This window comes from Tursiops truncatus, chromosome 12 (assembly GCF_011762595.2).
Source record: "Tursiops truncatus isolate mTurTru1 chromosome 12, mTurTru1.mat.Y, whole genome shotgun sequence".
NCBI lineage: Eukaryota > Metazoa > Chordata > Mammalia > Artiodactyla > Delphinidae > Tursiops > Tursiops truncatus.
Window position 1 is genome coordinate 9,287,334 of NC_047045.1, and position 26,725 is coordinate 9,314,058.

General features: G+C 39.9%; 1 protein-coding gene across 1 annotated transcript in view; it reads left to right on the plus strand.

Moving 5' to 3' along the window:
* RIMS1 (regulating synaptic membrane exocytosis 1) overlaps window positions 1-26,725 on the plus strand; it is a 479,788-nt gene that overhangs the window by 237,457 nt on the left and 215,606 nt on the right. Inside the window, exons 5-6 of the mRNA XM_019929180.3 lie at window positions 16,116-16,456; window positions 20,283-21,145. Of these exons, the coding sequence (XP_019784739.1) occupies window positions 16,116-16,456; window positions 20,283-21,145 (1,204 nt within the window). The remainder of the gene's footprint in view (window positions 1-16,115; window positions 16,457-20,282; window positions 21,146-26,725) is intronic.

Below are 26,725 nucleotides of genomic sequence, written 5' to 3' on the forward strand. Positions count from 1 at the left end.
TTTGTTTAACAGATAAGAATCATCTGCCTAAATAATAAAGACATAACTGTGCAATTGGCCTGATGACACTGACACTTTAAAAAAAAGCAGTCACCTGATATTTGGGATAATGGAGTAAGAAGAGTCTAAATATGAAATTTTTCTTCTTCATGATTTTCCTGTTTGTTCTTGGACTTTAGCATTCTACAATAATTTTAGAATCACCTTATGCATTTCCAGAAAAACTTGGTGGGATTTTTTTGTGTGCTGGGGATAAGATTGCATCAAGCATATAGAGCATTTTTAGACCTATGCATTTGCACATTTGTGATTCTGCAGTTAATGAGCACACTTCAGCTTGTATGTATCGGTGAGGTCAAATTTTGTTCAACTCTTTATACCCTTACTGATTTTTATTCTGCGTGTTCTGTCAGTTACTTGGAGATGCGTTTATTTCTCATTATACTTGAGATTTGCCTATTTTTTTTCATTTGTCAAGTTATGCTTCATATGTTGAGGCTATATTGTTAATACATATAAAATTAGAGATGAGTGTCTTTGGATGGATTAATCTTTTACTGTAATGAAATGTGCTTTTTATCTATAGTAAGATTTCTTACATCAAGTCTACTTTGTCTGGTGTTAGTATAACGACACTAGCTCTCTCCTGGTCAGTGTTTGCATGATACTTCTTTTACTTTCTCTTCATTTAATCTGTCTGTATCCTTATATTCAAGGAATATCTCTTCTAACTAGCAAATAGTTGAGTTAGGTTGTTTGCAAAATCCAGTCTCACGATTTTCTTCTTTCAACTGGAACATTAATTTGTTTACATTCTATGTTGTGGTACTGTTAAATTTACCCTCTTCCTTTGTATTTTCTATTTACCCCATTTTTACCTACTTTTGAATTAATTGTATTTAGCTTTCTATTCTTCCATTAGCTTGTTAGTAATACATTCTTTTGTCATTCTTTTATTTGTTATCCACAAAATCTTATTATTATATTATTAATGTTTAATGTTTATTAATATATTTACCACTTCCTGGAAAATACAAGGACCTTATACCACATTAATGTAATATATCACCTCCACATTTATGCTATTATTGAGATTTATTTTAAGATAAATATTTTAAATGATTCTTGCTTGCCATAAATATTTATTTACATTTACCAATTGTTGCTCTGCATTCTTTCCTGTATTTTGGTTTCCATCTGGTATACTTCTCCTCCTTCTAAAAACCTCTCCTTAGTATATCCTTTTCTGTGCTTCAGCTGGTAACACGTTCACATTTTATTAGAATCAGAATGGCTTTATTTTGGGGAATTCCCTGGTGGTCCAGTAGTTAGAACTTCACACTTCCACTGCAGGGGGCATGGGCTCAATCCCTAGTCGGGGAACTAAGATCCCTCCTTCCTGCAGTGGACCAAAAAAAAAAAAAAAAAGAAAAGAAATGAAAAAAGAAGAATGGCTTAATTTTTAAAGGACATTTTCCACTTTTTTTTTTTTTTTTTTTGCGGTACGCAGTCCTCTCACTGTTGTGGCCTCTCCCATTGCGGAGCACAGGCTCTGGACACGGAGGCTCAGTGGCCATGGCTCACGGGCCTAGTCGCTCCATGGCACGTGGGATCTTCCCACACTGGGACATGAACCCGTGTCCCCTGCATTAGCAGGCAGACTCTCCACCACTGCGCCACCAGGGAAGCCCAACATTTTCCACTTTTATAGAATTCCATTTGGCATTTATTTTCCTTCATCACCAAAATATAATTGTACTGTCTTCTAACTCTTCTGTTGAGAGGTCAGTTATCAATCCTATGGTTTCTCCTTTGAAAATAATGTTTCTTTTTTTCTCTGGCTGTTTTAAAAGTTTGTCTTTGGTTTTCTATAGTTGTATTCTGATGTACTTAGGTGTTGTTTTCTTTGTCTTTATTCTGCTTAGGGTTTCCAGCAGTTCTCGACTCTGAGGCATTATGTCTTTCATTGGTGTCTTAGTCAATTCTGGCTGTTATAACAAAATACCATGGACAGGGGTGCTTAAACAACAGCCATTCATTCCTCACAGTCTGGAGACTGGGAAGTTCAAAATCAAGGTACCCACCTCCAAATACAACCACATTAGGGATTAGGGCTTCAACATATGAATATAGAGGGAACACAGCCATTTAGTCCATAGAAGCTAGTTTTGGAAAATCATGGCCTCAAGGATTGCTTCTGCTCCATACTTTATATTCTCTCCTTCTAGGACTCCAATTACACACATGCTAAACCTTCTTACCATGGTTCATAACTCTCTTATGATCATCCTTATTTTATAATTCAATACTTTTTCTTCTCCCTACATCAGCCTGCATATTTTATCCTAATTTGAGTTCACTAATCCTATTTTCTATTTTTTCTAATTGGAAAGGATACCAATCTACTGAGTTCTTAATTATTTAAGTTCACTCTTTTTCAGTTCTAGAATTTTCATTTGCTTCTTGTATAGTTTCTGATTCTCTGTTTAGATTCTTCATCTTGTCATCTAACTTACTGGACATATTAAACACCATATTTGAATATCTGTCTTACAACTCCAGTATTTGGATCTCCTGCGGGTCTGTTTCCATTATGTGTTTCTCTCTCCTTCTTCCTCTTTCTCTCTACCTGTCCCTGTCTCTCTGTCTTCATCTCTTTCTGTCTTTCTTCATGTGTTATTGCCTCCTGGTATATGTAGTACTTTTTGGATGGATGCTTTAAACTTTTCATGAAAAACTTACGATGTAATTTGAGGTTTTTATGATGTTATATTACATCAAAATCAAGTACTTTTGCTTCTTCCAGGAAGTAAGGGTAGAGGCAGATTGCTTTCATCCAATCAGAGACTGAGATGGTTTGAAGCTGGAAAGCCATGAACACATCTAGGTCTAGAGGAGTTGGGGAAGAAATGGTGCTATTGGATCCTGGGAGGGCAGTATAATGAGGCACCATCCTAGAGGAGCTATAGAGGGATGAAGTCACTGTCTAAACTACTGGAGGAAAAAAATACCCAAACTTCTCTCTGCTTACCACTGGTCTCCCACTCATGCTTCTTATTTGGGAGAAATAGCATCTTAACAAGGCAGAGTTTTTCAATCATTAAATGTGATATATGTCTCCATTTATTAGTCTGCTTGAACTATCATAACAAACTACTATAGGCTGGGTGGCTTAAGCACCAGACATTTATTTATCATGAGGCTGAGAAGTCCAAGGTTAAGGTGTCAGCAGGGTCAGGGTCTGGTGAGAGCTCTCTTCCTGGCTTGGAGACAACCACTTTCTTGCTGTGTCCCCACCTGGCTTTCCCTCTGTTCTTCCACAGGCAGGAGCAGGGGGGAAAGCTCTCATCTCTCTCTTCTTATATGAACATTAATCCTAGTCTCTTTGGATCAGGGTCCCACCCCCACGATCTCATTCTTACAGGCCCATATCTTCACATACAGTCACGTTAGGGGTTTGGACTACAACATATGAATGCGGGGGGGGGGGGGACACAGTCCAGTCCACAGCAGTCTTCAAAAATTTTTTCTCAACAATGTTTTATAAATTTTAGTGTAGAGCTTTTACACATATAGTTGCTAAATTTATCCTTAAGGATTAAAATTTATTTTTGTATATTGAATTTGTGTCCTGCTACAAGATATTAGTTCCAGCAGTGTTTTGTAGATTCTTTAGGAATTCCTGTATATACTATTATGACTTCTGTCCATAAGGATATGTTTACTTTTTCCTTTCCAAAATTTATATTTTATTTCTTTTTGCCTTATTGTATTTGCTATGATCTCTATTACAATGGTTAATAGTGATGTTGAGAACAGAAATCCTTGCTTTGCTCTCAATCTTAGGTAGAAAACATTCGACTTTCACAGTAAGTGCACTGTTAGTGGTAGGTTTCCTGTATATTTGATAAACTTTTCTTAAAGCTTTTTGCTTCTATGTTTTTGAGGGATAGTGGTTTTTAACTTTATTTTGCTACAGGAAGGTTTTCTTGTATCTGGAATTTAGCTTCAAGGCTAGGCTGACCTGATAAAAGGAGTTCAGAAGTGGAAGTGGTCAATCTTCCTCTTTTTAGTAAAAAAAAGTCATGTTATATTGATATCATTTTGATATCTTTAAATATGTTTAAAAGAATTTTCCAGTAAAGATATCTGGCTTTGACATTTTCATTGTACATTGTCTTTTAAGTATGAATACAACCTCTTTATTAGTTATGGGGCAATTGATGTTTCCTATTTCTTCCCGTGTCAGTTTTGGTAGTTTGAATTTTAATGGAATTTCTCTAATCCATGTTAATTAATTTATTGGCATAAAGTTGTTCATAATATTCCCTTATTTATCTTTTTAATGAGTCTAGGATCTGTGGTGCTGTCCCCTCTTTTGGTAATTCTATTTTCTGTTATTTTTCTTAATCAGTCAAGTGGGATGTTCATCAATTTTATTACTCCCTCCAAAGAGCCAGTTTCTTTTTTTTTTTTAATGTTTAAGTGGGTCTCAGTGCAATTTATTTTGTTTCCCTTACACGAAAATAGTCCACATTTTAAATGTATAACTCTCCATTTAGGCACATTTGAAATAGAAGCTGATCCCTGAAATGAATGTTACAGCTTTCCTTTTTAATTAAATTTAATTTAATTTTAAAATTTATTTAAAAATTTTTTTTTACTATTTTTCAAATTCCTTTCCCATTTAGATTATTACAGAATATTAAGCAGAGTTCCCAGTGCTATACAGTAGGTCCTTGTTGGCTATCTGTTTTAAATATAGCAGTGTGTACATGTTAACCCCAAACTCCTACTCTATCCCTTGCCCCCACTCTTCCCCCCTGGTAACTATAAGTTCATTCTCTAAGTCTGTGAGTCTGTTTCTGTTTTGTGAATAAGTTCATTTGTATCATTTTTTTAAAGATTCCATGTATAAGAGGTATCATAACCCAGTTTCTGATTTCATTGATCTTATCTGGGTTTTATTGATTTTTAAATTTTATATTTAACTGATTTCCACTTTAATCTCTATTGTTCTCTTCTTTATTCTATATTTCATTATTCTTGTTAATTAATTTTATTAATTTTGTCTGTTTTAATGTGAAAACTTAGATCATTGATTTTATAATTGTTTCTTTTGGAATAGAGTGTTTAAAGCTATAATTTTCTAAAAAGTACTTTAGCCACATCTCAGAAATTTTAATAAGTTGTATTTTATTATCATTCAGATCAAAAACCACATTTTAATTTCTCTTGTGATTTATTCTTTGACCTTCACATATTTATATACGTGTTGCTTAATTTCCAAAATTAGGCTATTCCCAGAATTTTTGTTAGTGTTTTCTAATTTTATTTGGGTACAATATAAAATTCAAATTCTATTATATTTTATCTCATTCATTTAAATTTATGTTTTGCATGTTTTATAATGCAAATACTGTGTTAATCTAGGAGGCATGAGTATAAGTTATTAAACAAATGCCCATTTATTGTATAAGCTTCAAAAATATTTTGTTAAGGGAGTTGTGATCTCTCATGGAGCCCATTGGAGGAAGAAATGCAGAAGAGCAAGAACTTAGGCAGCTCCATGGGTTTAGGGATAAAATTCACAAACAGAAAGAATACTTTACCAAAGAGATTGAAACTCTAAAAAAGGACGAAACAGAAATTTGGGAGCTGAAGACCTCAATAAAGGAGATAAAGAATGCATTAAAGGCATTGGAAATAGAGCAGACCAGATGGAAGAATTAGTGAGCTCAAAGATTGAAATCTAGAAATGATACCTGTAGAAGAGGAAAGAGAATTAAGATTTTTAAAAAAGGAGAAATTCTGCAAGACTATCCAACTCTATTAGGAAGTGCAACATTAGGATAATGGGTATCCCAGAAGGAGAATAAAGAAAGACAGGAGCAGAGAGTTTACTTAAAGAAATAGTAGCTAAGAACTTCCCAAACCTGGGGGAAGCAACTGGATATACAAGTCCATGAATCTAAGAGAACAACTAATTATCTCAATACAAAAAGACCTTTTCCAAGGCACATTATATTAAAACTATTGAAAGTCAATGACAAAGAAAGAATTTTAAAACAGCCAGGGAAAAAATGATCATCACCTACAAAGAAACCTGCCCTTAGGCTACAGCAGATTTCTCAGCAGAAACTCTATAGGCCAAGACAGAGTGGAATGACATTCTCAAAATACTGAAAGATAAAAACTGTCAGCCAAGAATACTCTATCCAGAAAAGTTACCCTTCATAAAGGTACCCTTATGAAGGAGAAGTAATGGCTTTCCCAGACAAACAAAAGCTGAGGGAGGTCATCACCACTAGATGTGCCTTACAAGAGATGCTGGAAGGAGCTCTTCTACCTGAAAGGAAAAAGCAGAAGTATACAAAACTTTTAGTAAGGTGATAAATCGACAGACAAAAGCAGAAAATTACAACTCTATATCAGAATATGTTGTTAAGCAATTGATTATAGTGTAAAGGTTAAAGGGAAAAAAGCGTTAAATATAATTATAGCTACTTCAATTTGGTAACAAACTTACAACATAAAATAGGATACTTTGAGACAACAAAAACATAAAAGGGGAAGAAAAAAAGGTTAAGCTCCATATAGGCAAATGAAAATGAATGCTATCAGTAGAAAAAGGACGACTTTATCTATGAGATGTTTTATAGAAATCTCATGGCAACCACAAAACATAAATCCAGAGCAGAGCGAGAAAACACTAAAAAAGGGGAAACTGAAAAAAAATCATAGAAAATCACCAAATTAAAATGGCAGACAAAAACAGAAGGAAAAAGAATCAATGGAGATATAGAGCAAACAGAAAGGAAAAAATAAAATGGCAATACTAAGTTCTCATTTCATAATCACCCTAAATATAAATGGATTGAATTCACCAGTCAGAAGACACAGAGTGGCTGGATGGATTAAAAAACAAGATTGAACTATAGCTCTAAAGACAAACATAAGCTCAAAGAGAATGGATGAAAGATGATATGCTAAGCAAATGGCAGCCAAAAGAAAGTGGAGGTAGACATACTTATACCAGAGAAGACAGTGTTCAAGCCAAAAAAATGTAACTAGAGACAAAGATGGACATTACATAAGGATAAAGGGGACATTTCATCAAGAAGACATAACTGTGATTAGTATATATGCACCTAGTATAGGATCACCATTACCTCAATGGATAGATCATCCAGATAGACAGTTAACAAGGAGACAGAGGCCTAAAATGAAACATTAGACAGGATGAACTTCATAGATTTGTACAGAACATTCCATCCAAATGCAACAGAATACATATTCCTTTCATGCACACATGGAACATTCTTAAGGATAGAGCACATTTTGGGACACAAAACAAGTCCCAATAAATTTAAGAAGATTGAAATTATATCCAGAATCTTTTCTTATCACAAAGTTATGAAACTAGAGATCAACTACAAGAAGAAAGATGGAAAATCACAGAAATGTGCAAACTGAACAACATGCTACTGAACAACTATTGGGTCAAAAAAGAAATCAAAGGATGTGGAGAAAAGGGAACCCTCATGCATTGCTGGTGAGAACGTAAATTGGTGCAGCCACTGTGGAGAACTGTATAGAGGTTCCCCCCAAAATTAAGACTGGAACTACTACATGATCCAGCTATTCCACTTCTGAGCATTTATTCAAAGATTACAAAACAAAACAAAACACTAATTTGAAAAAAATACAGGCACCCTTATGTTCATCATAGCATTATTTACAATAGTCAAGATATGGAAAAAATCTAAGTGCCTGTCAACAGAAGAATGTATAAAGGAGATGTGTTTTGTGTATATAGAATAGAATATTACTCATTCATTTAAAAAGATGAAATTTTGCCATTCATGACTACACGGATTGACCTTGAAGGCATTATACTAAGTGAAATAAGTCAGATGAAGAAAGACAAATAACATGATTTCACTCACAAGTGCAATATAAATCGAAGAAACAAACAAAATAAATGAACAAACCAAACAAAAGGAAGCCCAAAGGTAGAGAGAACAAGTATTGGTTACCAGAGGGAAAGGGGGTTAGGGGGTCAATTCTATGGCTACACATGGACACTAAATCCTTGGTGGTGAGCATGCAGTCATGTATACAGAAGTCAAAATATAATACTGTACACACAAAACTTATATAGTGTTATAAACCAATAAAAAGTACTTTAATATTACCTGTGAATTTCCATAATACCAGCTATCTATTGACCAGGTAATATCTAAAATAGGAGTCATTTTACTCACAGTAGAATATTTTATGAGACTTTATACACTTTCTGTCACTAGAAACGATAAATTTGAACTTGTGAATTCTCACACATAGTACCTTGATACTTTCCTTGCAAACAACAGATAAGTTTCTGCTCCTTAAATTAAGGTTACAACAATAATAATTACCACAATTTATTAAATGTCAATAAAGTTACTGAATGCCAGAAAAAATATGAGTCAGGACATAGAAAATAAGGATAGTGCATGTTTGGATGCTACTGAAACACAAAGACTAGATAAATAAATACAACTCGGTCCTGTGCTGTATATGAAGAGATGCAATGCCAACAAAATGACACAAAAAGATAAACTAAAGGGGTTAGGAAACATATCTGACAAAGATGAGCCTAAAGAGAGTAAAAAGAGCAGTATTAGAATTCAATTCAAAAAGATTCTGCAGGGCTTCCCTGGTGGCGCAGTGGTTGAGAGTCCGCCTGCCGATGCAGGGCACACAGGTTCGTGCCCCGGTCCGGGAAGATCCCACATGCCGTGGAGCGGCTGTACCCGTGAGCCATGGCCGCTGAGCCTGCGCGTCTGGAGCCTGTGCTCCGCAACGGTAGAGGCCACAACAGTGAGGCCCGCGCACCGCAAAAAAAAAAAAAAAAAAAAAAGATTCTGCAACTGAGCTCCTGCATTTAATTCTCAACACAGTGGCTAGAAGGATCCAATTAAAGCATAAAACATGTTAGGTCGTTTCTCTGCTCAAAACCTTCCAAGAGCTTCCATCACTCTCATCGTGAAAGTCAAAGTCTTTGCTGTGACTCACGAAGACCTACTCAGTCTGACCCCTGTTGCTTTGTGAACCCACCACACCGGACCACCTTCACTGCCTCGGCCCCAGCTGTTCCTTGAAACCAGCAGGCGTACCCCTGTTCAAAATCTTCTTCATTTGCTGTTCTTACAGCCTGACATACTCAGATACTCTCTCTCAGTGAAATATTCCCCGACCAGCCATTTTGAAGGTCAACCCCACTCACTGCCACACAGAATGCCTGTTCTTATTTTTTCTACAGCACTTCTCACTATCCAGCATGCCTCGTATGTTTACTATTTTGTTTTCTTTTTGTCTGTTTTCTTCACTGGAATATAAACTCCACAGGCAAGATTTTTGTCATTTTGTTCACTGATATATCCCCAGAGCCTAGCACAATGCCTAGCACATAACAGAAATATTTGTTTAAATCAGAAATATGTGCAGAGTATGGCACTTTATACAGAAAATAAAGAATAATTTAATTTAATTGAAGACACGTCTTCAGGGAGTTTTTGTATATGTACTGAGTGCTTTCTGTGTGCTAAACACGGTTGCATATATTGTCTCACTCACTTAATCCTGACAGAGGCTGTGACATCATCAGTACTATTACTTTCCCTATTTTACAAATGAGTAAACTGAAACATAGAGAGATGGTGTGACTTCCCCAGTTCTGCTCTTTTCATCATGTTGAGTGTTCGGTGACATGCTGTGACCTACACAGAATCAAGATAAGAAAAATGTTTGACTTTTACACAGACAAGAGCAATGAGAGACACATCATCAGACAGCCTGTGTGAAAGCATCTCAAGGTGTAGGAACTGTATAATGTAATGCAGCTGATGTGGTTGAATTACGTTTGCATTTATACGTCTGTATCTCTGTAGGAACAAAATTTATCTTGCTGGCTTTGTATGCAGTTGAAATCCCCTAAAAGATTTTATATGTATGATTAGTAAAGTAATGATGATGGTAATTATTAGTAATAATTAGGCATTATCATGTTATTAGTGCCTCATAAGCGCTTACTATCTGTCAGGATCTGTGCTGAGCGATTCAGATAAATTATGTCATTAATGCCCCAAACATCTCAGTGAGTTAGGAGCTATTAGATCCTCAGTTTACTGATGAGGCACTGTGTTAGGGAGGGGACCTGAGTAAATAGCAAAGAAGTGGTGTGTCTGAGATTCGAACCTGCGCTGTTTAACTCTAGACACATAGTCTTCTTTGAAGGTTGGTCGTGTGATGAAGGATTATCCAGTAAATCATGTTAAGGTAGTTAGCTATGACGGAAAAAAACACCCACTTTAGATCCCTATCTCTTGTCACACATCAGAGTAAATTCTGAGGGACCAAGGAGTAAATTGTAAAATGTTCAACCGTATTTAGTCAATAAAAATAAAAGCGAATATTTATCAAAGCGTTTTCTGGGCTAAAGTACAACAGAAGAATTGCCAAGGAAGAGCACAATAGATTAGACTGTATAAAATGAAAAACCATTTTATTGACAAAGAGAAAGATAATTGAAATGACAAGTAACAATATGAAAACTCTTTCTCTCAAAGAGTTAAATCAATTAAAATGAGTAGGAAAATAGTATTAATTCAATTGATAAAGACACAAAAGGCTGGGGCAGTCAATATCTTAATGAACATCTGGAAAACACTGAGAAAAACGTTCATTCTCATTAGTAACATGGAAATGAACAGAAGTGATAAAATTATCAATAAATGGCAGTTAATGATCATGGTATGCCATTCTACTTTTAATCATATATTATGAGTATAGTTGAAAGGTAAATATACCACTAGACATCAAACTGCATATACCTGTCTATGTAACTATGTATATGTGGATAAAAATGAAATACAGAGAAGAAAGCATTATATCAATATCAAAAATAAGAATCCTCTGCAAGTATATTCTTTCCCAACTGCAAGTTTATTCATGAGAGACAAAGTACAATCGAGCATCTAAGTTCAGGGCTAGTAAACGCTGCTCCCAGCCGTATACTCTTGCTGTGACAGAGAAGGATAAGGTTCATTTAGACACCCCTCTGTCCTTCCACCTAATCATTAGTTCATTTCCTCCACCAGGCACATCTGCAACTTGAAATAATACAGTTCTTATCCACCATAGAGCTGAGTGGTGGGCTTAGATTATGCATGATATTCTAGGGGGCCAATACATTGTTCCACTTGGTGGAGAATGTTCCTACCTTCAGATGCAAATGGGTTCTTCTTTTAGCCAGCTAAGTTTCTTTATGTAAACTACACTGTGCATTCCATGAGGTCCTTTGTTGCTGTTGCTGTTGTTTTCTCAGATATTTTATTCTCACTCTTGAAATCCTCATTCCAGGAGCCTCATCCTCTTGCTCCAAGTTTCTTTTTTTGTTGTTGTTGTTAACATCATTATTGGAGTGTAATTGCTTTACAATGGTGTGTTAGTTTCTGCTTTATAACAAAGTGAATCAGCTATACATATACATACATCCCCATATCTCCTCCCTCTTGCGTCTCCCTCCCACCCTCCCTATCCCACCCCTCTAGGTGGTCACAAAGCACTATTGCTCCAAGATTCTTTTTAAGCTTCCAGAAGGGGCTGTTCACGCTGGGACTTCCCTAACTGCTCTTTCTGCAAATGACCATTTGCTCTTAGATCCCATTTCCTCCTCTTTCTTGGAAGACTTTGTTTTGCTAAGGAAGGCTGTGTGAGTGGTAAATTTTCCAAGTTCTTCCAAATGCTGAAAATACTGCTTACTGCTTTTACACTTGCTTGATGAATTGCTTATCTATAGAATTGCAGGCTCCAATGTTTTCCCCAAGAACATTGAAGGTATTTCTCCCTGTCTTCAAACATTCAATATTGCTGATGAGAAATCTGATCTATTCTATTTGAAAGGGATCTGACTTTTTCTTTCTGGAAGCTTTTAGGATCTTCTCTTTATCTTTGGTGTATTGAAATTTTATAGCAATGTTGTCTCTTTGTGGTTTCTTTTTCCATTCTTTTTGTTAAAATGCAGTGACTTTTTCCACTCTGGGAATTTGCCTCCTATTATTTTTGCAAAATTCATTCTCTGCTATGTTCTGTTCTCTCTTTTTGGAACTAGCTGGAATTTGTCTCATATTTTTTTATCTCTTGACTTTTTAATAAACTCCTTCTTTGAAATTCGTTTTTTGTTGTTGACAATCTTAGTATTGTTTTTCAAGAGCTCTTTTTGTTCTGGTATCTGAACACTAATTAGACACCATTTTAAGTTTTCTTTTCTATTCTTGGAATTATCTCTTACTTTTCCAAAGTCAGTTCTCCTTTACATTTATCTTGGCCTTTCTCTTTAATGTTCTAGGTTTTTGTTTGTTTGTTTTTTTAAATGATTTATTAACTATCCATAGGGGAAAAAAGGCACAAAGACAAAAACAAGGAATTAGAAAGGTTGATTGGGACTTCTCAGGGTGTGCTTGTATGTGCTTATGTGGAGGTGTTTTTGAATGGACAGTTATGACTTTGTTAGATGCCTTTTGGTGATTATTTAGGTGAGATCTCATTATATTATCTTAAATCTGAAACACTGATGAGAGTGAGAGTACACGGTCTGGGGCATTATTAAATCATCAGACCTTAAATTCCACAGCTGATATTGTCAGGTTTTTGGTTACAATTTGGCAAAACCCATTTGGGAGGCTATTTTGCAAAATAGACAAAGAATCCTAAACTATTGTATAGTGCTTATAGCAGAAGAACCTTAAAAGCACTCTAAAATTTTACCCAGTAATTTGATTTTTCTGATACATTCTAAAAAATAAATGACTTTAAATAGGAAAACAGTTTGATCAACACTTTTTTACTGCAGAGTTCTGTATTAATGTGAAAGAATGTAAGCAGTTTAAGGGTTAGACTAATGGTATACAGTGTCTATAGAATATTTTGTAATATTAAAATGTTTTAGAAACATTTAGAATCCATAGAAATATTTATGCTGTAATATTAAGTGAGTAAATAGAATGCCAAGTTACAGTGGAATTTGTTTTAAATTTGTATAGAAAAACTAAACTGAAATATTAATAGTGGAACAGTGGGATTGGGGTGCTTTACTTTTTAAAAAGAAGCAATTTATATCATATTTTATATTTCATAAATCCATATTATGTATTTAATAAAATTCCAAAAGGAAAAATTAAACCTATGAAGTAACAATAACAAAAGACTAGGAGAAACACACACACACACACACACAGACATACACACACAGACACACACTCAAACAGACACACACACACACATCATAACAAGCACCAAAGAGAACTCATTCATTTTCATCTCCTCTGTCATCAACTATTTTCCACTATCTCATCTACTATGAGACAGTGGAAACCTATCTCACACACATAACTGTGTTGCTTCTCAGCAACGAATTAGCTCATTTTTATACATGTCTGCAATGTTTGATACAAAATGTGTTGAAAGGTATGACTAATATTCTATTGTAATCTCATATTTTTTTACATCTCATATAAGCAATTTCTTTTTCATTTGCAAACTCTGTGGCAAGACTAATTTATATAACTAATAATGGATATTGGGAGGTAGTATTTCAATAAAAATATTTTAACTTTTTTACAGTTAATTTTGCTTTCAAATTGGCAGATAGGTTGACCACACTTACAATTTTTAAATACAAATCTAAAAATATTATGGTGCACAAAAAGGTAATACATAGGAAAATTTGGAATTAAACAATAGTTTTCCTAAGTGTTAAAACTCTACAAAAATTAAGGAAATATCACAGGTTTAAAAGAATGAATAATATTAAATGCATTAATCAAAACAGCTGCTTCTTCTTAACTACTAATTATAACCTTTTGAATAAATTAAAAATGAAATTAAGTGAATTGTAAAATTTAACTAAAATTTAATTTAATTACAATTTAATTGTAATTTTAACTTATTAAAATAAAAAATAACTATATTTTGTTTGCTTTTATCAATCCTGCAGCACATATTCAAAACTTGTAAAATATTCAAAACATGGAATCTGCACAAATCTGGCAATTACCTTCTATTGATCCATTTTTATAGCACTTAAAAATGTGAAACACTCAAGCTAAGATTGTGATAACAACTTTCTAGAAAATATGCAGAAGTGCATATTTTCTTCTTTTTTCTGCCTCTTTATTCAGCTTAATTCCATTTTGAAACTTTTGTAATAATTGTAAATTTTGTTGTGTTCTGTATGGTTTTGAAGGAAATTCATATTTATCCTAAATACATTTTAATATTTTTGTAGAAAAGGACCTAATTTGATAAAGAGTAGTATTTTGCTTATTATTAGTGTAATAAATAAAAATTTAATGTGTACTTCGTTTCTGTAAAATAGTCAAAGTTTCATACCAATCTCCTTGAACTCCATGAATTCAGACCTCCGCATCACTGTCTTGTCAACCAAAGAGGCAGCCAAAGAGGAAGCACATCACCTGTCCCCATCCAGGGTCTGGGCGGAGGAGACTCAGTGTCACTGTTGATGGAAGTTCTGGTCCTAAGGTATCGCCATCTTTGATACGTCCACTCTCAATCAATCAGGACTTCTGAGGGACCTTATTAATGATATCTAAGAGATGGTGGTATTAATACATTGTGCACAGTATAGCCATATTTGGCAAGCATGTTAAATTGAAGTTCCATTCCATAGATCCTGTATTCTGATACAGGCGTATACTATGCATTGTTCATCTCGTTAAATGGGAAGTCTGTGATCTAATACATTGTGCAGATGCTATAAGTAACTGCTTTTGTGGACCGAGTTGTCTTCATTTCATAACCCGAGAAAGTGTAGAGGAATGAGTTAAGCATAATCAATCTTCAACATTTTATAGCAAATCTCTCTGCTGGTCTTAGTTTTCAAAATTCATTTGAATTTTCTTGCTTGGAAGGGAGCAATTCTTAACAGTTCATCTGCAATATTTTCCTTTTTAAAAATATATTTTCTCTGTCTTTTTCTTATTCTCACTTTAGCTTTTATTTTGTCTTGTAAACAATAACAAGTGATAGTTTTCTTTGTATCCATCTGAATGTTTTCAGTAGTACATTTTCTTCTTTTTGCCAACTAAACAATGCTTCTTCTTTTCCTCTTTTATATTGTTTCTCACTTAATGTTTCGAGGATTTATTCATCCTTACGTGATATGTTTGTACAATTGTTGACTGAGTCAGTATTAGTGAAAATGAGAACCTAGAGTTTGGTAATCAGCCTTTCCCGGAGGTGCTGTTTCTGAAATGCAAAGGAAAAACTGAAGTGCGATCCAAGAAAAGTCACTGAGGCGGGCGTTGCTGTTATTATTGTATTATTCATTACTTCTGTTACCATCATTGGCGCCATTATTACATTCGTTGTAAGTGTCATCACGAGGAGAGCAGCTATACAGATTTATTTTAAGTGGCGATAACATCTTATAATTTATCAGCAGATGTGTTTCCAAATGATGGCTCCGAAAGAGCTCTTCTAGCTGAGGTTAGTTGATTGCTGGTAAACTAGAGAGAATATACAGCCTGAACTTTTCTTTTGTGCCTACCTTTCATTGTTTGTTCCACGTAAATATCTTGTCATATTGATTTTAATAATGGATGGTTTTTGAGTAGATCCTTCTAAATCCTATGACACACTGAGGTTTATGTACATAAATATTAATTCTATGGTGCCCTACAACATTTTTCTAATCAATCGACTACCCTGCTCAGACCATTTTTACTAAGCTATTTTAAATGAAACTTCAAAGACAGTCATTCAAAATGTGATGGATACATGGTAATATGCAACTCAGAATCATAGTGTTAGAAATGCCAAGCAAAACTCTATCCTGGTTACCAGAAGTCTATGATTTCAGATGCATCTCGGTTCAGGCATTCATATACTTGACGGTGATTTGTACAAAGATCATTTTCATGAGAAATGTACAAGGATAAATATAAAGATGACAACCATTCTTTCTTCCTTAAGGGATATTTTAGTGTGATGAAAATAAATAATTTCCAAATAGTGCAAAGAATTTATATCGTTCTCTCTTCTTCAAATAGGTGATGTGGGTATGCAATTTGTGTCGAAAGCAACAAGAAATCTTAACCAAATCAGGGGCGTGGTTCTTCGGAAGCGGCCCTCAGCAGGCAAGTCAGGATGGAACCCTCAGCGATACAGCTACAGGCGCTGGTTCTGAGGCCCCGAGAGAAAAGAAATCCCGGCTGCAGGAGCGATCTAGGTCTCAGACCCCCCTGAGCACAGCCACTGCCTCTCCCCAGGACCAGGTTCCCCACAGCGTGCCGCCCGACAGGAGAAAGGGGGCTGAGCCCTCGCAGCAAGCCGGGAGGCCTGAGCAGAAGCAGGCTTCTTTCAGGTCTAGAAGTGAGCCTCCCAGAGACAGGTAAGAGGTCATCAACTCTTAAGCAAAAGGCAAAGTCTTAGATGGAGAGCAAAGCCATCTTCAAGAATTTAACTGCTAGGCTATGTGGAAGGGGTACTTCTCAGGCCCATGAGGAAGGCGACACTGGGCCTGGGCTGTCTCTGTCTAGAATGTATCCTTCCTTAGGAGACCTTTGCCGAGAAGCTTGTCTTTCATGCACGGATGTAAACAAGTCATCTGACTCAGTCACCCACCTGCACTACTAACTTCCAACCCTGAACTGAGAACAGCTCTTGGACCATTTATTTACTGTTTGAGTGAGTCCTGTAGTTGAAAGTGTGCTCTGAGACAAGAGGATGGGGGACTGACCCACTGGAGGGTGTGTGGGTGCGTCAGCAAAGCCTTCCTAGAGGACATTTCTTTTACGCTGAGCTTTGAAGGTGACTAGGGATGAGCCAGGTGAAGGGCGGGATGGGTGCTCCAGGTAAGGGCGCTGGCACCTGGCCGGAAGGAACAAGGCCGGTGGGACAACCCAAAAGATGCTATGGGCTCGGGGGTGAGTAGCAGAGAAGGGGAGCGAGTGGAGAAGAGGTGACTGGTAGGGTCTGAGTGCCTAGGTCACATTGGGCCTTTTAGCCAGGTTAAATTTCATAGACTTTATCTTAGAAATAATGGAAAGCCTCAGAGGATTGTAAGCCTGGGCTAACATGATCAGATTATTTCAATTTGTCGATTGAGTCATTCATTCAAAACAGTGGATTTGGGCCTCCCTGGTGGCGCAGTGGTTGAGAGTCCGCCTGCCGATGCAGGGGACGCGGGTTCATGCCCCAGTCCAGGAAGATCCCACATGCCGCGGAGCGGCTGGGCCCGTGAGTCATGGCTGCTGAGCCCGCGCGTCCGGAGCCTGTGCTCCGCAACGGGAGAGAGGCCACAATAGTGAGAGGCCCACGTATCGCAAAAAGAAAAAAAAAAAAAAAAACCATGGATTTGTGACCAGACAGGATGCCGTGCACTAGGCAACAGTGCTGACAAGGAGGACGTGGCCCTTTTCTTCCCGAGGCTGTGAGTTTGGGGGACCAGACGGTTATCACTAGGCGTGGCTGCTTTTTGTCTGTGTGACCCTTATTTATTCCACTGGGTGGGAGGGTAGGATCCACGGAAGGCTTCTGCTATCTTTTTCAAACAAAACCCACACAGTAAGATCAAAGACTTCAGAGCTGAACAGGTCTGGATTCCAGGCCTGGCTCTGCCACGAGGGGTCACAGGCACCTTGCAGTGGTTGAATGAGCACGTGTGCTCAGCAGCTGGCCCTTGGGTGGCCTCCAGTGAATGCAGCCAGTAGCCGCCGTGTGTTTACCATCACTGAACACCGCCAGGAACCAGAGGGCATAAAGATGCTTTGTACAGGGTCCCTTTTCTCACAGATCCTGGGGAAGAGACCACACCATCTCCGAGAGAAGACAGAGCCCCGGGCAGTGAACTGGCCCAGAAAGGTGATGTGATCAGAGCTAGAAAATACAAACACGAGTCCTTTGGGAGCCACAGGAAAGAGAAGTGTCTTATGAATTCAGGTTTATAGGACAGCCAGGAACGTGTGGTGGGCAGACGGAACAGGAAAGGCCATGACAGGAAGACTACAAGAGCCACTTCAGTGATGGCAGGACTGGTGAGAAACTGCTGAGTTAAGGGGAGATGAAGATATCGAAGGGGCAGTTCAGGATGGCTCAGAAACAATGATCTCTTTTAAACAAGAGGAAGAATTGGGCGCTGTAAAATCTCTAAAGGGAAAATATGAGTCCTGTTTCAGATAGAGGGTGAAAAACTACAAAGAATTTAAGAGTAAGGGCCAGGAAGAGGCTTTCTGATGAAAGCTGAAAAAGACTGATAAGGGCAAATAGCCTTTCTGATTATATAAATACTTAAGACAACAATGAGGACGTGGGGCTGGAGGAAAAGGCAAGGAGAGCCGGGTACCAGTCAGGGTTGGCCTGCTTCAGAGAGAGAAGGAAGACAGAAGGAATGGCCGTCTGTTTAAACTACTGAAGAACTCGTGGTCCTACTTTGTACACTCATCAGGAGCTAGTGGGAATGGAACAATTAAGGTAGAGGTGAGAAAAGGCCTATTCAGTGAAGCAAAGAATCAGAGAGACTGGAGAAGTCCCATTTGCATAATACTCTATCCTTTCATAAAGCATTTTCACAGATGGTGTCTCCTTTAATCCTCACACAAACTCTGCAAGGTAAGTGTCATTTATCAGCATTTCAGAAAAAAAAAAAAAAAAAAGTAAACTGACTCAATAGAAACTTCCAGCAAGCACAGCTCTGCCTTAATGAGCTACTAAAAGTTTGCAGTGCATTCGTCACTCTTACGAAAACTCTATTTGATAATGACGGATTGTATTCATAGTAGACCCCTTACACTGGAAAAAGGCAATACCACCTTTGCAATTCCTCCCTCCCTGAAAACCCCTTCCACTTCAAAGGGCCGAGCGATCTAAATGCCTCAAGCAGCATCGGCCATGCTTCTATTTTGCTATTTTGAGCCACTGGAAACCCTTTGCCCTTTCTTTCCATCGTCACCAGACCCTCCTCAAACTGACCCCACAGCTCAGCAACTACTACTTTGGAAAAACCACAGCAGAAACTGCCCTACTTTTTCCCATCTTGTATATTATTCTCAAATTTTCTTCATGAATTCTGCTTTTGGACTTCCAATCAAACAATGTTCTCTCTGGAAAGCCCTCTCTATGGACCTCGGGATTCCAAAAAGAGCCTTGGTTGCCCCCATTTTAGTTGCATAGTACAGCATACAGTGCCTGAATGCTTACCTGAGGTATCCCCTTTTTGTAACTTCTGGGGTCGATGCTGGGACTTTCCCGAATCAGATGGACTCCAGTGTACAGAAGGGCTAGAAGGGGTATCTTAAACAGTATAGCTTAAATATTCAGAATGCCAAACCCTCTTCCGTTACTTTATCTTTGCCACTGCCTCCCAGAGGATGGAGAGAAAAGTAGGACACAAAACGGGTTTCTTTTTTCATATTCTTTTCCATTAGAGTTTATCACAGGTTGTTGAATACAGTTCCCTGTGCTATACATTTTGGACTGTTTTCTGAAATGAGGGAGAAGGCCAGGGATGGGGAGAGGGAGGAAAAAGTAAAAATTATTTCAAAAATTTCAAGATTTCTATTATATTTGCCTGGGGAAGGTAAAATGAAGGCTAAGGTTCAGCCATTTATTCTTCCTAACCGTCTCCCTAAAAAGTGGTGGGGTGCACATAACCTCATAAAAAGTACTTTCGTTCTACTATTGAGGAAGTGCTATTGGAGTTGATTCCTGAAATGGACACACTTGGATTCACGTTTCTTTAAAAGTTTCAGTTATAATAAGAGATTGTTAATACATTTTGCCCAAATATATATCAGGTATATATAAATATATATATATATCGTTTTGAACTGATATGTACGTATTACCGTTTACTCCTCGATTATTACCTATATTATTTTTATCGAGAACATTTTAAAGTCTTTGATTCACAAGCAGAGGTTCATAAAACTTGTTCATTTACTGAATTAATTTGTTGATTTTTAAAATGATCTAGTTAATTTATAGAGAATTTAAAGTCTGAAAGCCAGTTGTGAAGGCCCGGAATATGCTGTGAGACAAAGGAGCCTTATTTAGAAAGCTACTCAGATATACAGGTTTGATGTAGTTCTTTTATCACCTCGCTTTTTAATTAGACATCGAAGTATAAATAATTATTTCCAAGGATGCTTCTGGAGTCTGGTCTTCGCCTTGAGCTTTACACATTGCTCTCCTTCTGGACGTTCTTTTGTGCATCACAGGAAGAAGACCCCAGGGGTCGCCGAGCAGAATGGCAAAGGCGCGCCGAAGGGCGAGCGGAAACGCGCGCCCAGGGCCTCTGGGCAGCCCGCGGAGGGGCCCACGGAAGAACGGGAGCGCAAGGAAAGGCGGGAAAGCCGAAGGCTCGAGAAAGGCCGGTCCCAGGACTACCCCGACGTGCCAGAGAAACGCGAGAACGGCCCGGCGGTGGAGGCCGAGAAGCAGAGGAAGGAGGAGGAGTACCAGACCCGGTACCGCAGCGACCCGAACCTGGCGCGGTACCCGGTCAAGCCGCCGCCCGAGGAGCAGCAGATGCGCATGCACGCGCGGATGTCCCGCGCCAGGCACGAGCGGCGCCACAGCGACGTGGCCCTGCCGCGCACCGAGGCGGCAGCTGGGCCCGAGGGCAGGCCCGGCCCGCGCGCGCCCAACGCCGCCCGGGTCTCGCCTCCCGCCTCGCCGCGCGCCTACTCGGCCGAGAGGACCGCGGAGGCCCGGGCGCCGGGCGCCCAGCCGCTCGCCGAGCCCAGCCCGCCGGCGCCCCGGCCCGGCGCAGGCCCCGCCGACGCCCCGGAGCCCAGGGCCCCGGAGCCGCTCCGGAAGCAGAGCCGCCTGGACCCCGGCGCGGCCGTCCTCGTGCGCAAGGCCAAGCGCGAGAAGGTGGAGACCATGCTGCGCAACGACTCGCTCAGCTCCGACCAGTCCGAGTCCGTGCGGCCGTCTCCGCCCAAGCCGCATCGCGCCAAGAGGGGCGGCAAGCGGCGCCAGATGTCGGTGAGCAGCTCGGAGGAGGAAGGCGTGTCCACGCCGGAGTACACGAGCTGCGAGGACGTGGAGCTAGAGAGCGAGAGCGTCAGCGAGAAGGGTGAGCGGCGCCGCGCGGGCTCGGGCGCGTGCGGGGTTGGATGCGCGGGTGTGGGGATCCGAGGTCAGCGCGCGGAGCTGGGGGCGCGTGTGCCGGGATGCAGGCGCGCGTGCGGGCCTGGAGGAGTGTGTGCCGGGATCCGAAGCGCGAGCGGGGGACTCGGGGGCGCGTGTGCCGGGATCCGAGGCGCGCGTGCGGGGCTGGGGGCGTGTGTGCTAGGATCCTAGGCGCGAGCGGGGGGCTCGAGAGCTCGTGTGCCGGGATCCGAGGCGTGCGTGCGGGGCTGGGGGCGTGTGTGCCGGGATCCGAAGCGCCAGCGGGGGTTCGGGGGCGCGTGTGCTGGGATCCGAGGCGCGTGTGCAGGGCTGGGGGCGTGTGTGCCGGGATGCGAAGCGCCAGCGGGGGTTCGGGGGCGCGTGTGCTGGGATCCGAGGCGCGAGCGGGGAGCTCCGGGGCGCGTGTGCCAGGATCCGAGGCGCGAGCAGGGTGCTCGGGGGCGCGTGTGCCTGGCTGGCAGGTGCGCGCGTGCAGGATTTAGAAGCGCGGCTGGTAATGTCCAACAAGGTGACTGACTGTATCTGACGCTGCTCTACGGTATATTAGAAACTGCTGAGAAAGTAAATCCTGAAAGTTTTCGTCACAAGAAAAATTTTTTTTGTAAGTGGATGAGGGCATGGATGTTAAACTTACTGTGGTAGTCAATTTGGCATTCTATGTATGTCAAGTCGTTAGGGGTACACCTTAAACTTCCACGGACCTATGTGTCAATTATGTCTCAATAAAAGTGGGGGAGAGAAGTGGGACCTGGAATGCTCTGGCCAGCCTCGCAGCGGATGGAAGGTTGTCCTATATATATATATTTCCGGAAGTGGGATTTAAAAAACGTAATCACGTGTGCCAAATTGGGGTTACAAGAGTTCTTCATGATTTTGGTTGCTCTCATCCTGGGAAATTCAGTACCCAGTCTTGTGTTTTTAAGTTATTATTCGGGGGTGGGTTTATTTGGCTGACAAAAGGACGTGTACCTTCTTTTACACTTCAGTGGCGTAATGCTCCAGTCACAGAGGTAGCGTTTTTCAAGTTTCAAATGAATCTTTCTTACAATTTGTAAACAAGTTACAAAGTTTCTATCATGCAGATGTTATATATCGTGTTTTGGTAGTAACTTTGCAGTACAGATTTCATTTTACCTATTACAGTCCAAAAGATTTTGGAACATTTCGTGATGGGCTGACTTTTTTTTTTCTGTCTAAACCTGCACTGTACAATACCATAGCTATATGTAGATATTTAAATAATTAAAATTAAATAAAATTAAAAATTCAATTCCCCACTCACCCTAGTGCTCAAGAGCGATCATTCCAGAAAATGCCTTTAAGTGGCACTGGTCTAGAAAATACTTCAATTTAATGTTAAAATCACGTGTTTGTTTTGAAGATTCTCCTCATTTTGCTGCTGTTCCCTTAGATTTAAACTGGCCACAGCAGTAAATTCAGTGGTTGTGGTTTTCATCTTTGTTGTGGTGCTGGGGTTCTTGGTGTTTTTCTTAACGAATTCATATATTGAGGTGACTGACTATTTTTACAGTTTTTGACTTGCTTTAGAATCGGTAAATTACACAGTTAATATTATGTTTTATAAAGAGAATCACTTCCTCATCTTCTCTGCCTGCAAACTGCGTGCATGTGGATCCACCCTCTCTCCCACCGTTCTGTTCTCTTTTTCTGTCTCTTTCTTTCTATATATATGTGTGTGTGTATATATATATATATATATGTACATACATATATATCCCCAACAATCTTATACTATATTTGGGAACAATTAAGAAAGCTCACTCTGTGAGCTTCCCTGGGGGCGCAGTGGTTGAGAGTCTGCCTGCCGATGCAGGGGACACGGGTTCGTGCCCCGGTCCGGGAAGATCCCACATGCCGCGGAGCGGCTGGGCCCGTGAGCCATGGCCGCTGAGCCTGCGCATCCGGAGCCTGTGCTCCGCAACGGGAGAGGCCACAACAGTGAGAGGCCCGCGTACCGCAAAAAAAAAAAAAAAAAGTTTAAAGAAAGCTCACTCTGTCGCTATTATTACTGCAACTCAAGTGGAAATAGCTGTCTTTTGAATGCATGTGTGTCTGGGATGAGTTTGGTTTTTTTCAGCTCGCCTTCTCATCACTGATGTTTATAAATTGCATATGGTCTATAGGTTTTTTAAAAGTCAGATGGTGAGTAGCTTCTTGCTGCCTTTCATGCCTTAGTATTGTTTTGTGAACACGTATTTTTTTCCCCTTAAGCCGTAAGGTAAGTGTGAAGTAAAAATGTAAGTGGATATGCTTAATGGGTGTGCAGATAACCCCCGATGGGGATGGTATAGGTATAGTTATATATGTGTATTTTCCCACTCCTTAAAGGAAGGGTCTACACCAACTCCTCTTGAATATGTGTAATAAATCACAAGACACATGGAATTAGAATTGAAATGCAAAATTATTCACGGTAACAACAGATTATGAAAGAAACATGACTGGTGGTGTGGGTGAGTGGAGAGATGGGGCTGGGGTGATGTGAAGAGCATACTGCCTCTAGCGGCTGTGTCCCCTTCTTGGGAATTCTCATTCCGGGCACTTGGGTGACCACTTGGGGTGTATACACCTCTGAAGCTGGGGTTCAGTCTTCCCCTCCGGAAACATAGGAGACATCATCTGATACAGACTGCCCTGTTTTCTCTTCATTTATAAATGATCTCATTCTGAATGTCTATGAACATAGCATAGACATTTTCCGATTTCAGCCTTCGTTAGAAATTCTACCATCTGTAATAGTTACTAATGACTTTATTGCCAAGTCCCACCATTGACAACTAAGGGCTCCCTTGGGGACCAGCCATGATCATCTCCAGCACCCTGTGACCCTGCACAAGTCTTTTAACCTCCTTAAGTTTCCATTTTCTTATTGGCACAGTGGAGATAAGAGTTGCTGCTTTGTCAGGTTACTGAGTGGTTTGAATGAGCTCATGCATCTATAACAGGATGCTAAGTTAGCATTCTTCCCGTCCTGCAGTGCCTGTGGCATGTCTGCCATAGATCTAATACTGCAGTGAAGCTGAGATCATCACCCACATGTAAATATACAAGGAAGAGGTTAAAGAACCCGTTTTATATCTTACAGGCTCCGGTGAATTTCCCTGATCACTCTTCTTATAGGAAGAGTGGTCAGGGAAGAGATGTCTTCCCAGGAGAGAACGGATGCCGTGCTGTGACCTTCAGGGTCAGGGAAAGTTATCCCCATGGAGTAAATATCAAGAGCAGTGGGAGAGAAAAGCTGCATTTCACCTATATTCCGTGCATTTGCTTGTTCGCTTTATCAGTTACACGTATAAAGTAAATATTTAACGTGTGCCTGGCTCTCTTAATCTGTTTGGGCTGCTATAACAAAAACCCACAGACTAGGTAGCTTATACACAACAGAACTTTAATTTCTCACAGTCCCAGAGGCTGGGAAGTCTAAGGTCCAGGCTCCAGCATGGTCTTGTTGTGGTGAAGGCCCTCTTCCTGACTCATGTGAAGTCAGCACCTTCTTGCTGTGCCCTCACATGGGGGAAGGGGCTGGGGAGCTCTGGGGGGTCTCTTTTATAAGAGCACTAATCCCATTCATGAGGGCTTCACCCTTGTGACCTAAGCACCTCTCAAAGGCCCCACCTCTTAATGCGATCATTTTAGGGGGGCTTAAGATTTAAACACAGTAATTTTGAGGGGACGCAAACATTTAGACCATAGCACTGGCACAAGGCATTTATTAACATGTGTGTACTATTCTCACCATTTATATTTTTATCCTTATCCTTATGCTGAGTTGGTTTGTATGTTTATTAGCAAATGTGGATTTAACACTTTCAGTAGATATACTGATGTTAAAAATAAAGAAATATGCTTCCTGCCCTTATGGAGCTTACATTCTGTTGAGAGAAATAATAAAGAATAATTACAGGGCTTCCCTGGTGGCGCAGTGGTTAAGAATCCGCCTGCCAATGCAGGGGACACGGTTCGAGCCCTGGTCCGGGAAGATCCCATATGCCGCGGAGCAGCTAAGCCTGTGCATCACAACTACTGAACCTGCGCTCTAGAGCCCGTGAGCCACAACTACTGAGCCCGTGTGCTACAACTACTGAAGCCCACACACCTAGAGCCCGTGCTCCGCAACAAGAGAAGCCACTGCAATGAGAAGCCCGCGCACCGCAAGGAAGAGTAGCCCCCGCTCACCGCAACTAGAGAAAGCCCATGCGCAGCAACAAAGACCCAACACAGCCAAAAATAAATGAATAAATAAATTAAAAAAAAGAATAATTACACAATGAAGTACAATTTAATAAATGCCTCAAAGGAACATTCCTTACAGATATATTGATACACTTTTGCTTTGTGTCCAGACATTCAATTAAAAAGAAAAAAAAAAAGGTTCCCTGGGCAAATGGCATCTGAAAGACAACACAGCATTGCTAGTCAATATGATGCTTCGTGTGTAGTGTAATTACACACACACACACACACACACACACACACACACACACACGGATTAACAGTGAGCTTAATCTAGTGGGCTTGTCTAAAAATTGAGGTCAGCTACCACATGTTTCAAAGTGAATGCTGTTTGTTCAATGTTCATACTGCTCTTTCTTTGCCCACTGGGAAAAATCGGGCATTTCTCATTTCTTAGATTATAAGAATTACCTAATATAAATCTCTGTATGCAGAAGAATAACAGTGAACTAAATCTTACTTGTAATAAGACAGCAATTGGATTTACATGAAATGTGTAATAAGATCCATTGGGACAAAGTCTAGTGAAGATCTGTGCCCCTAAGGAAATGAGTCAAGAGGCTTAAGGAGAAAGAAAGAGATGCAGGCAGTGCCGATGTGGATGAGAGAAGGAAGCAGCACCAGTGCTGAAGAGAAGCAGAGCATTGCTGCCTGGATCAGGGGATTAATCCACTTATACTTACAAGGAACTTGAAGTATAAGTCCTTGGAAGAAGAGCCTGGCATTAGATAACAGGATTTCCTTTCCTTTTAATCCTCTCCTTCTTGCTGACTTGGAGTGTATGGGGAAAATACAACCCAAATTAATGTTGCCTTTGAACTTTTAGAGCACTCTGTGAATGGCTCCTGAGGTCAACCTTTATAACAAGGGCTAAATGGTTTGTTTGTAACTGTTACTGCTAAGCATCATTTAGCAGTCCTTGTCGGAGCATTTGGTACCTGGATGACTGGTAAGAAATGATACCTGCAAGGCTAGCAAACAATGAGTGCTTGAAAAGTGAGACTGACAACCCTTAATTACAGGGTTGAATTTTCCTCCAAAGACAAAGACAGTTTCAGGGGACCAGGGTGTAGGTTGTGGGCAGTGTGAACTATTCACTGTTAAGTTTGGGTACCTGACAAGTTAAACATTGTGGAATCAGGAACAAAAGCTGAGAACCCTCGCAACAATCAGGTACTAAATTATTTAAATGTAACTAGTTCATGCAACACTTTATATTATTCTTTAGTCATTAAACTAAAACTACTGGGAGTTTCCTCTTTGGGCTCCA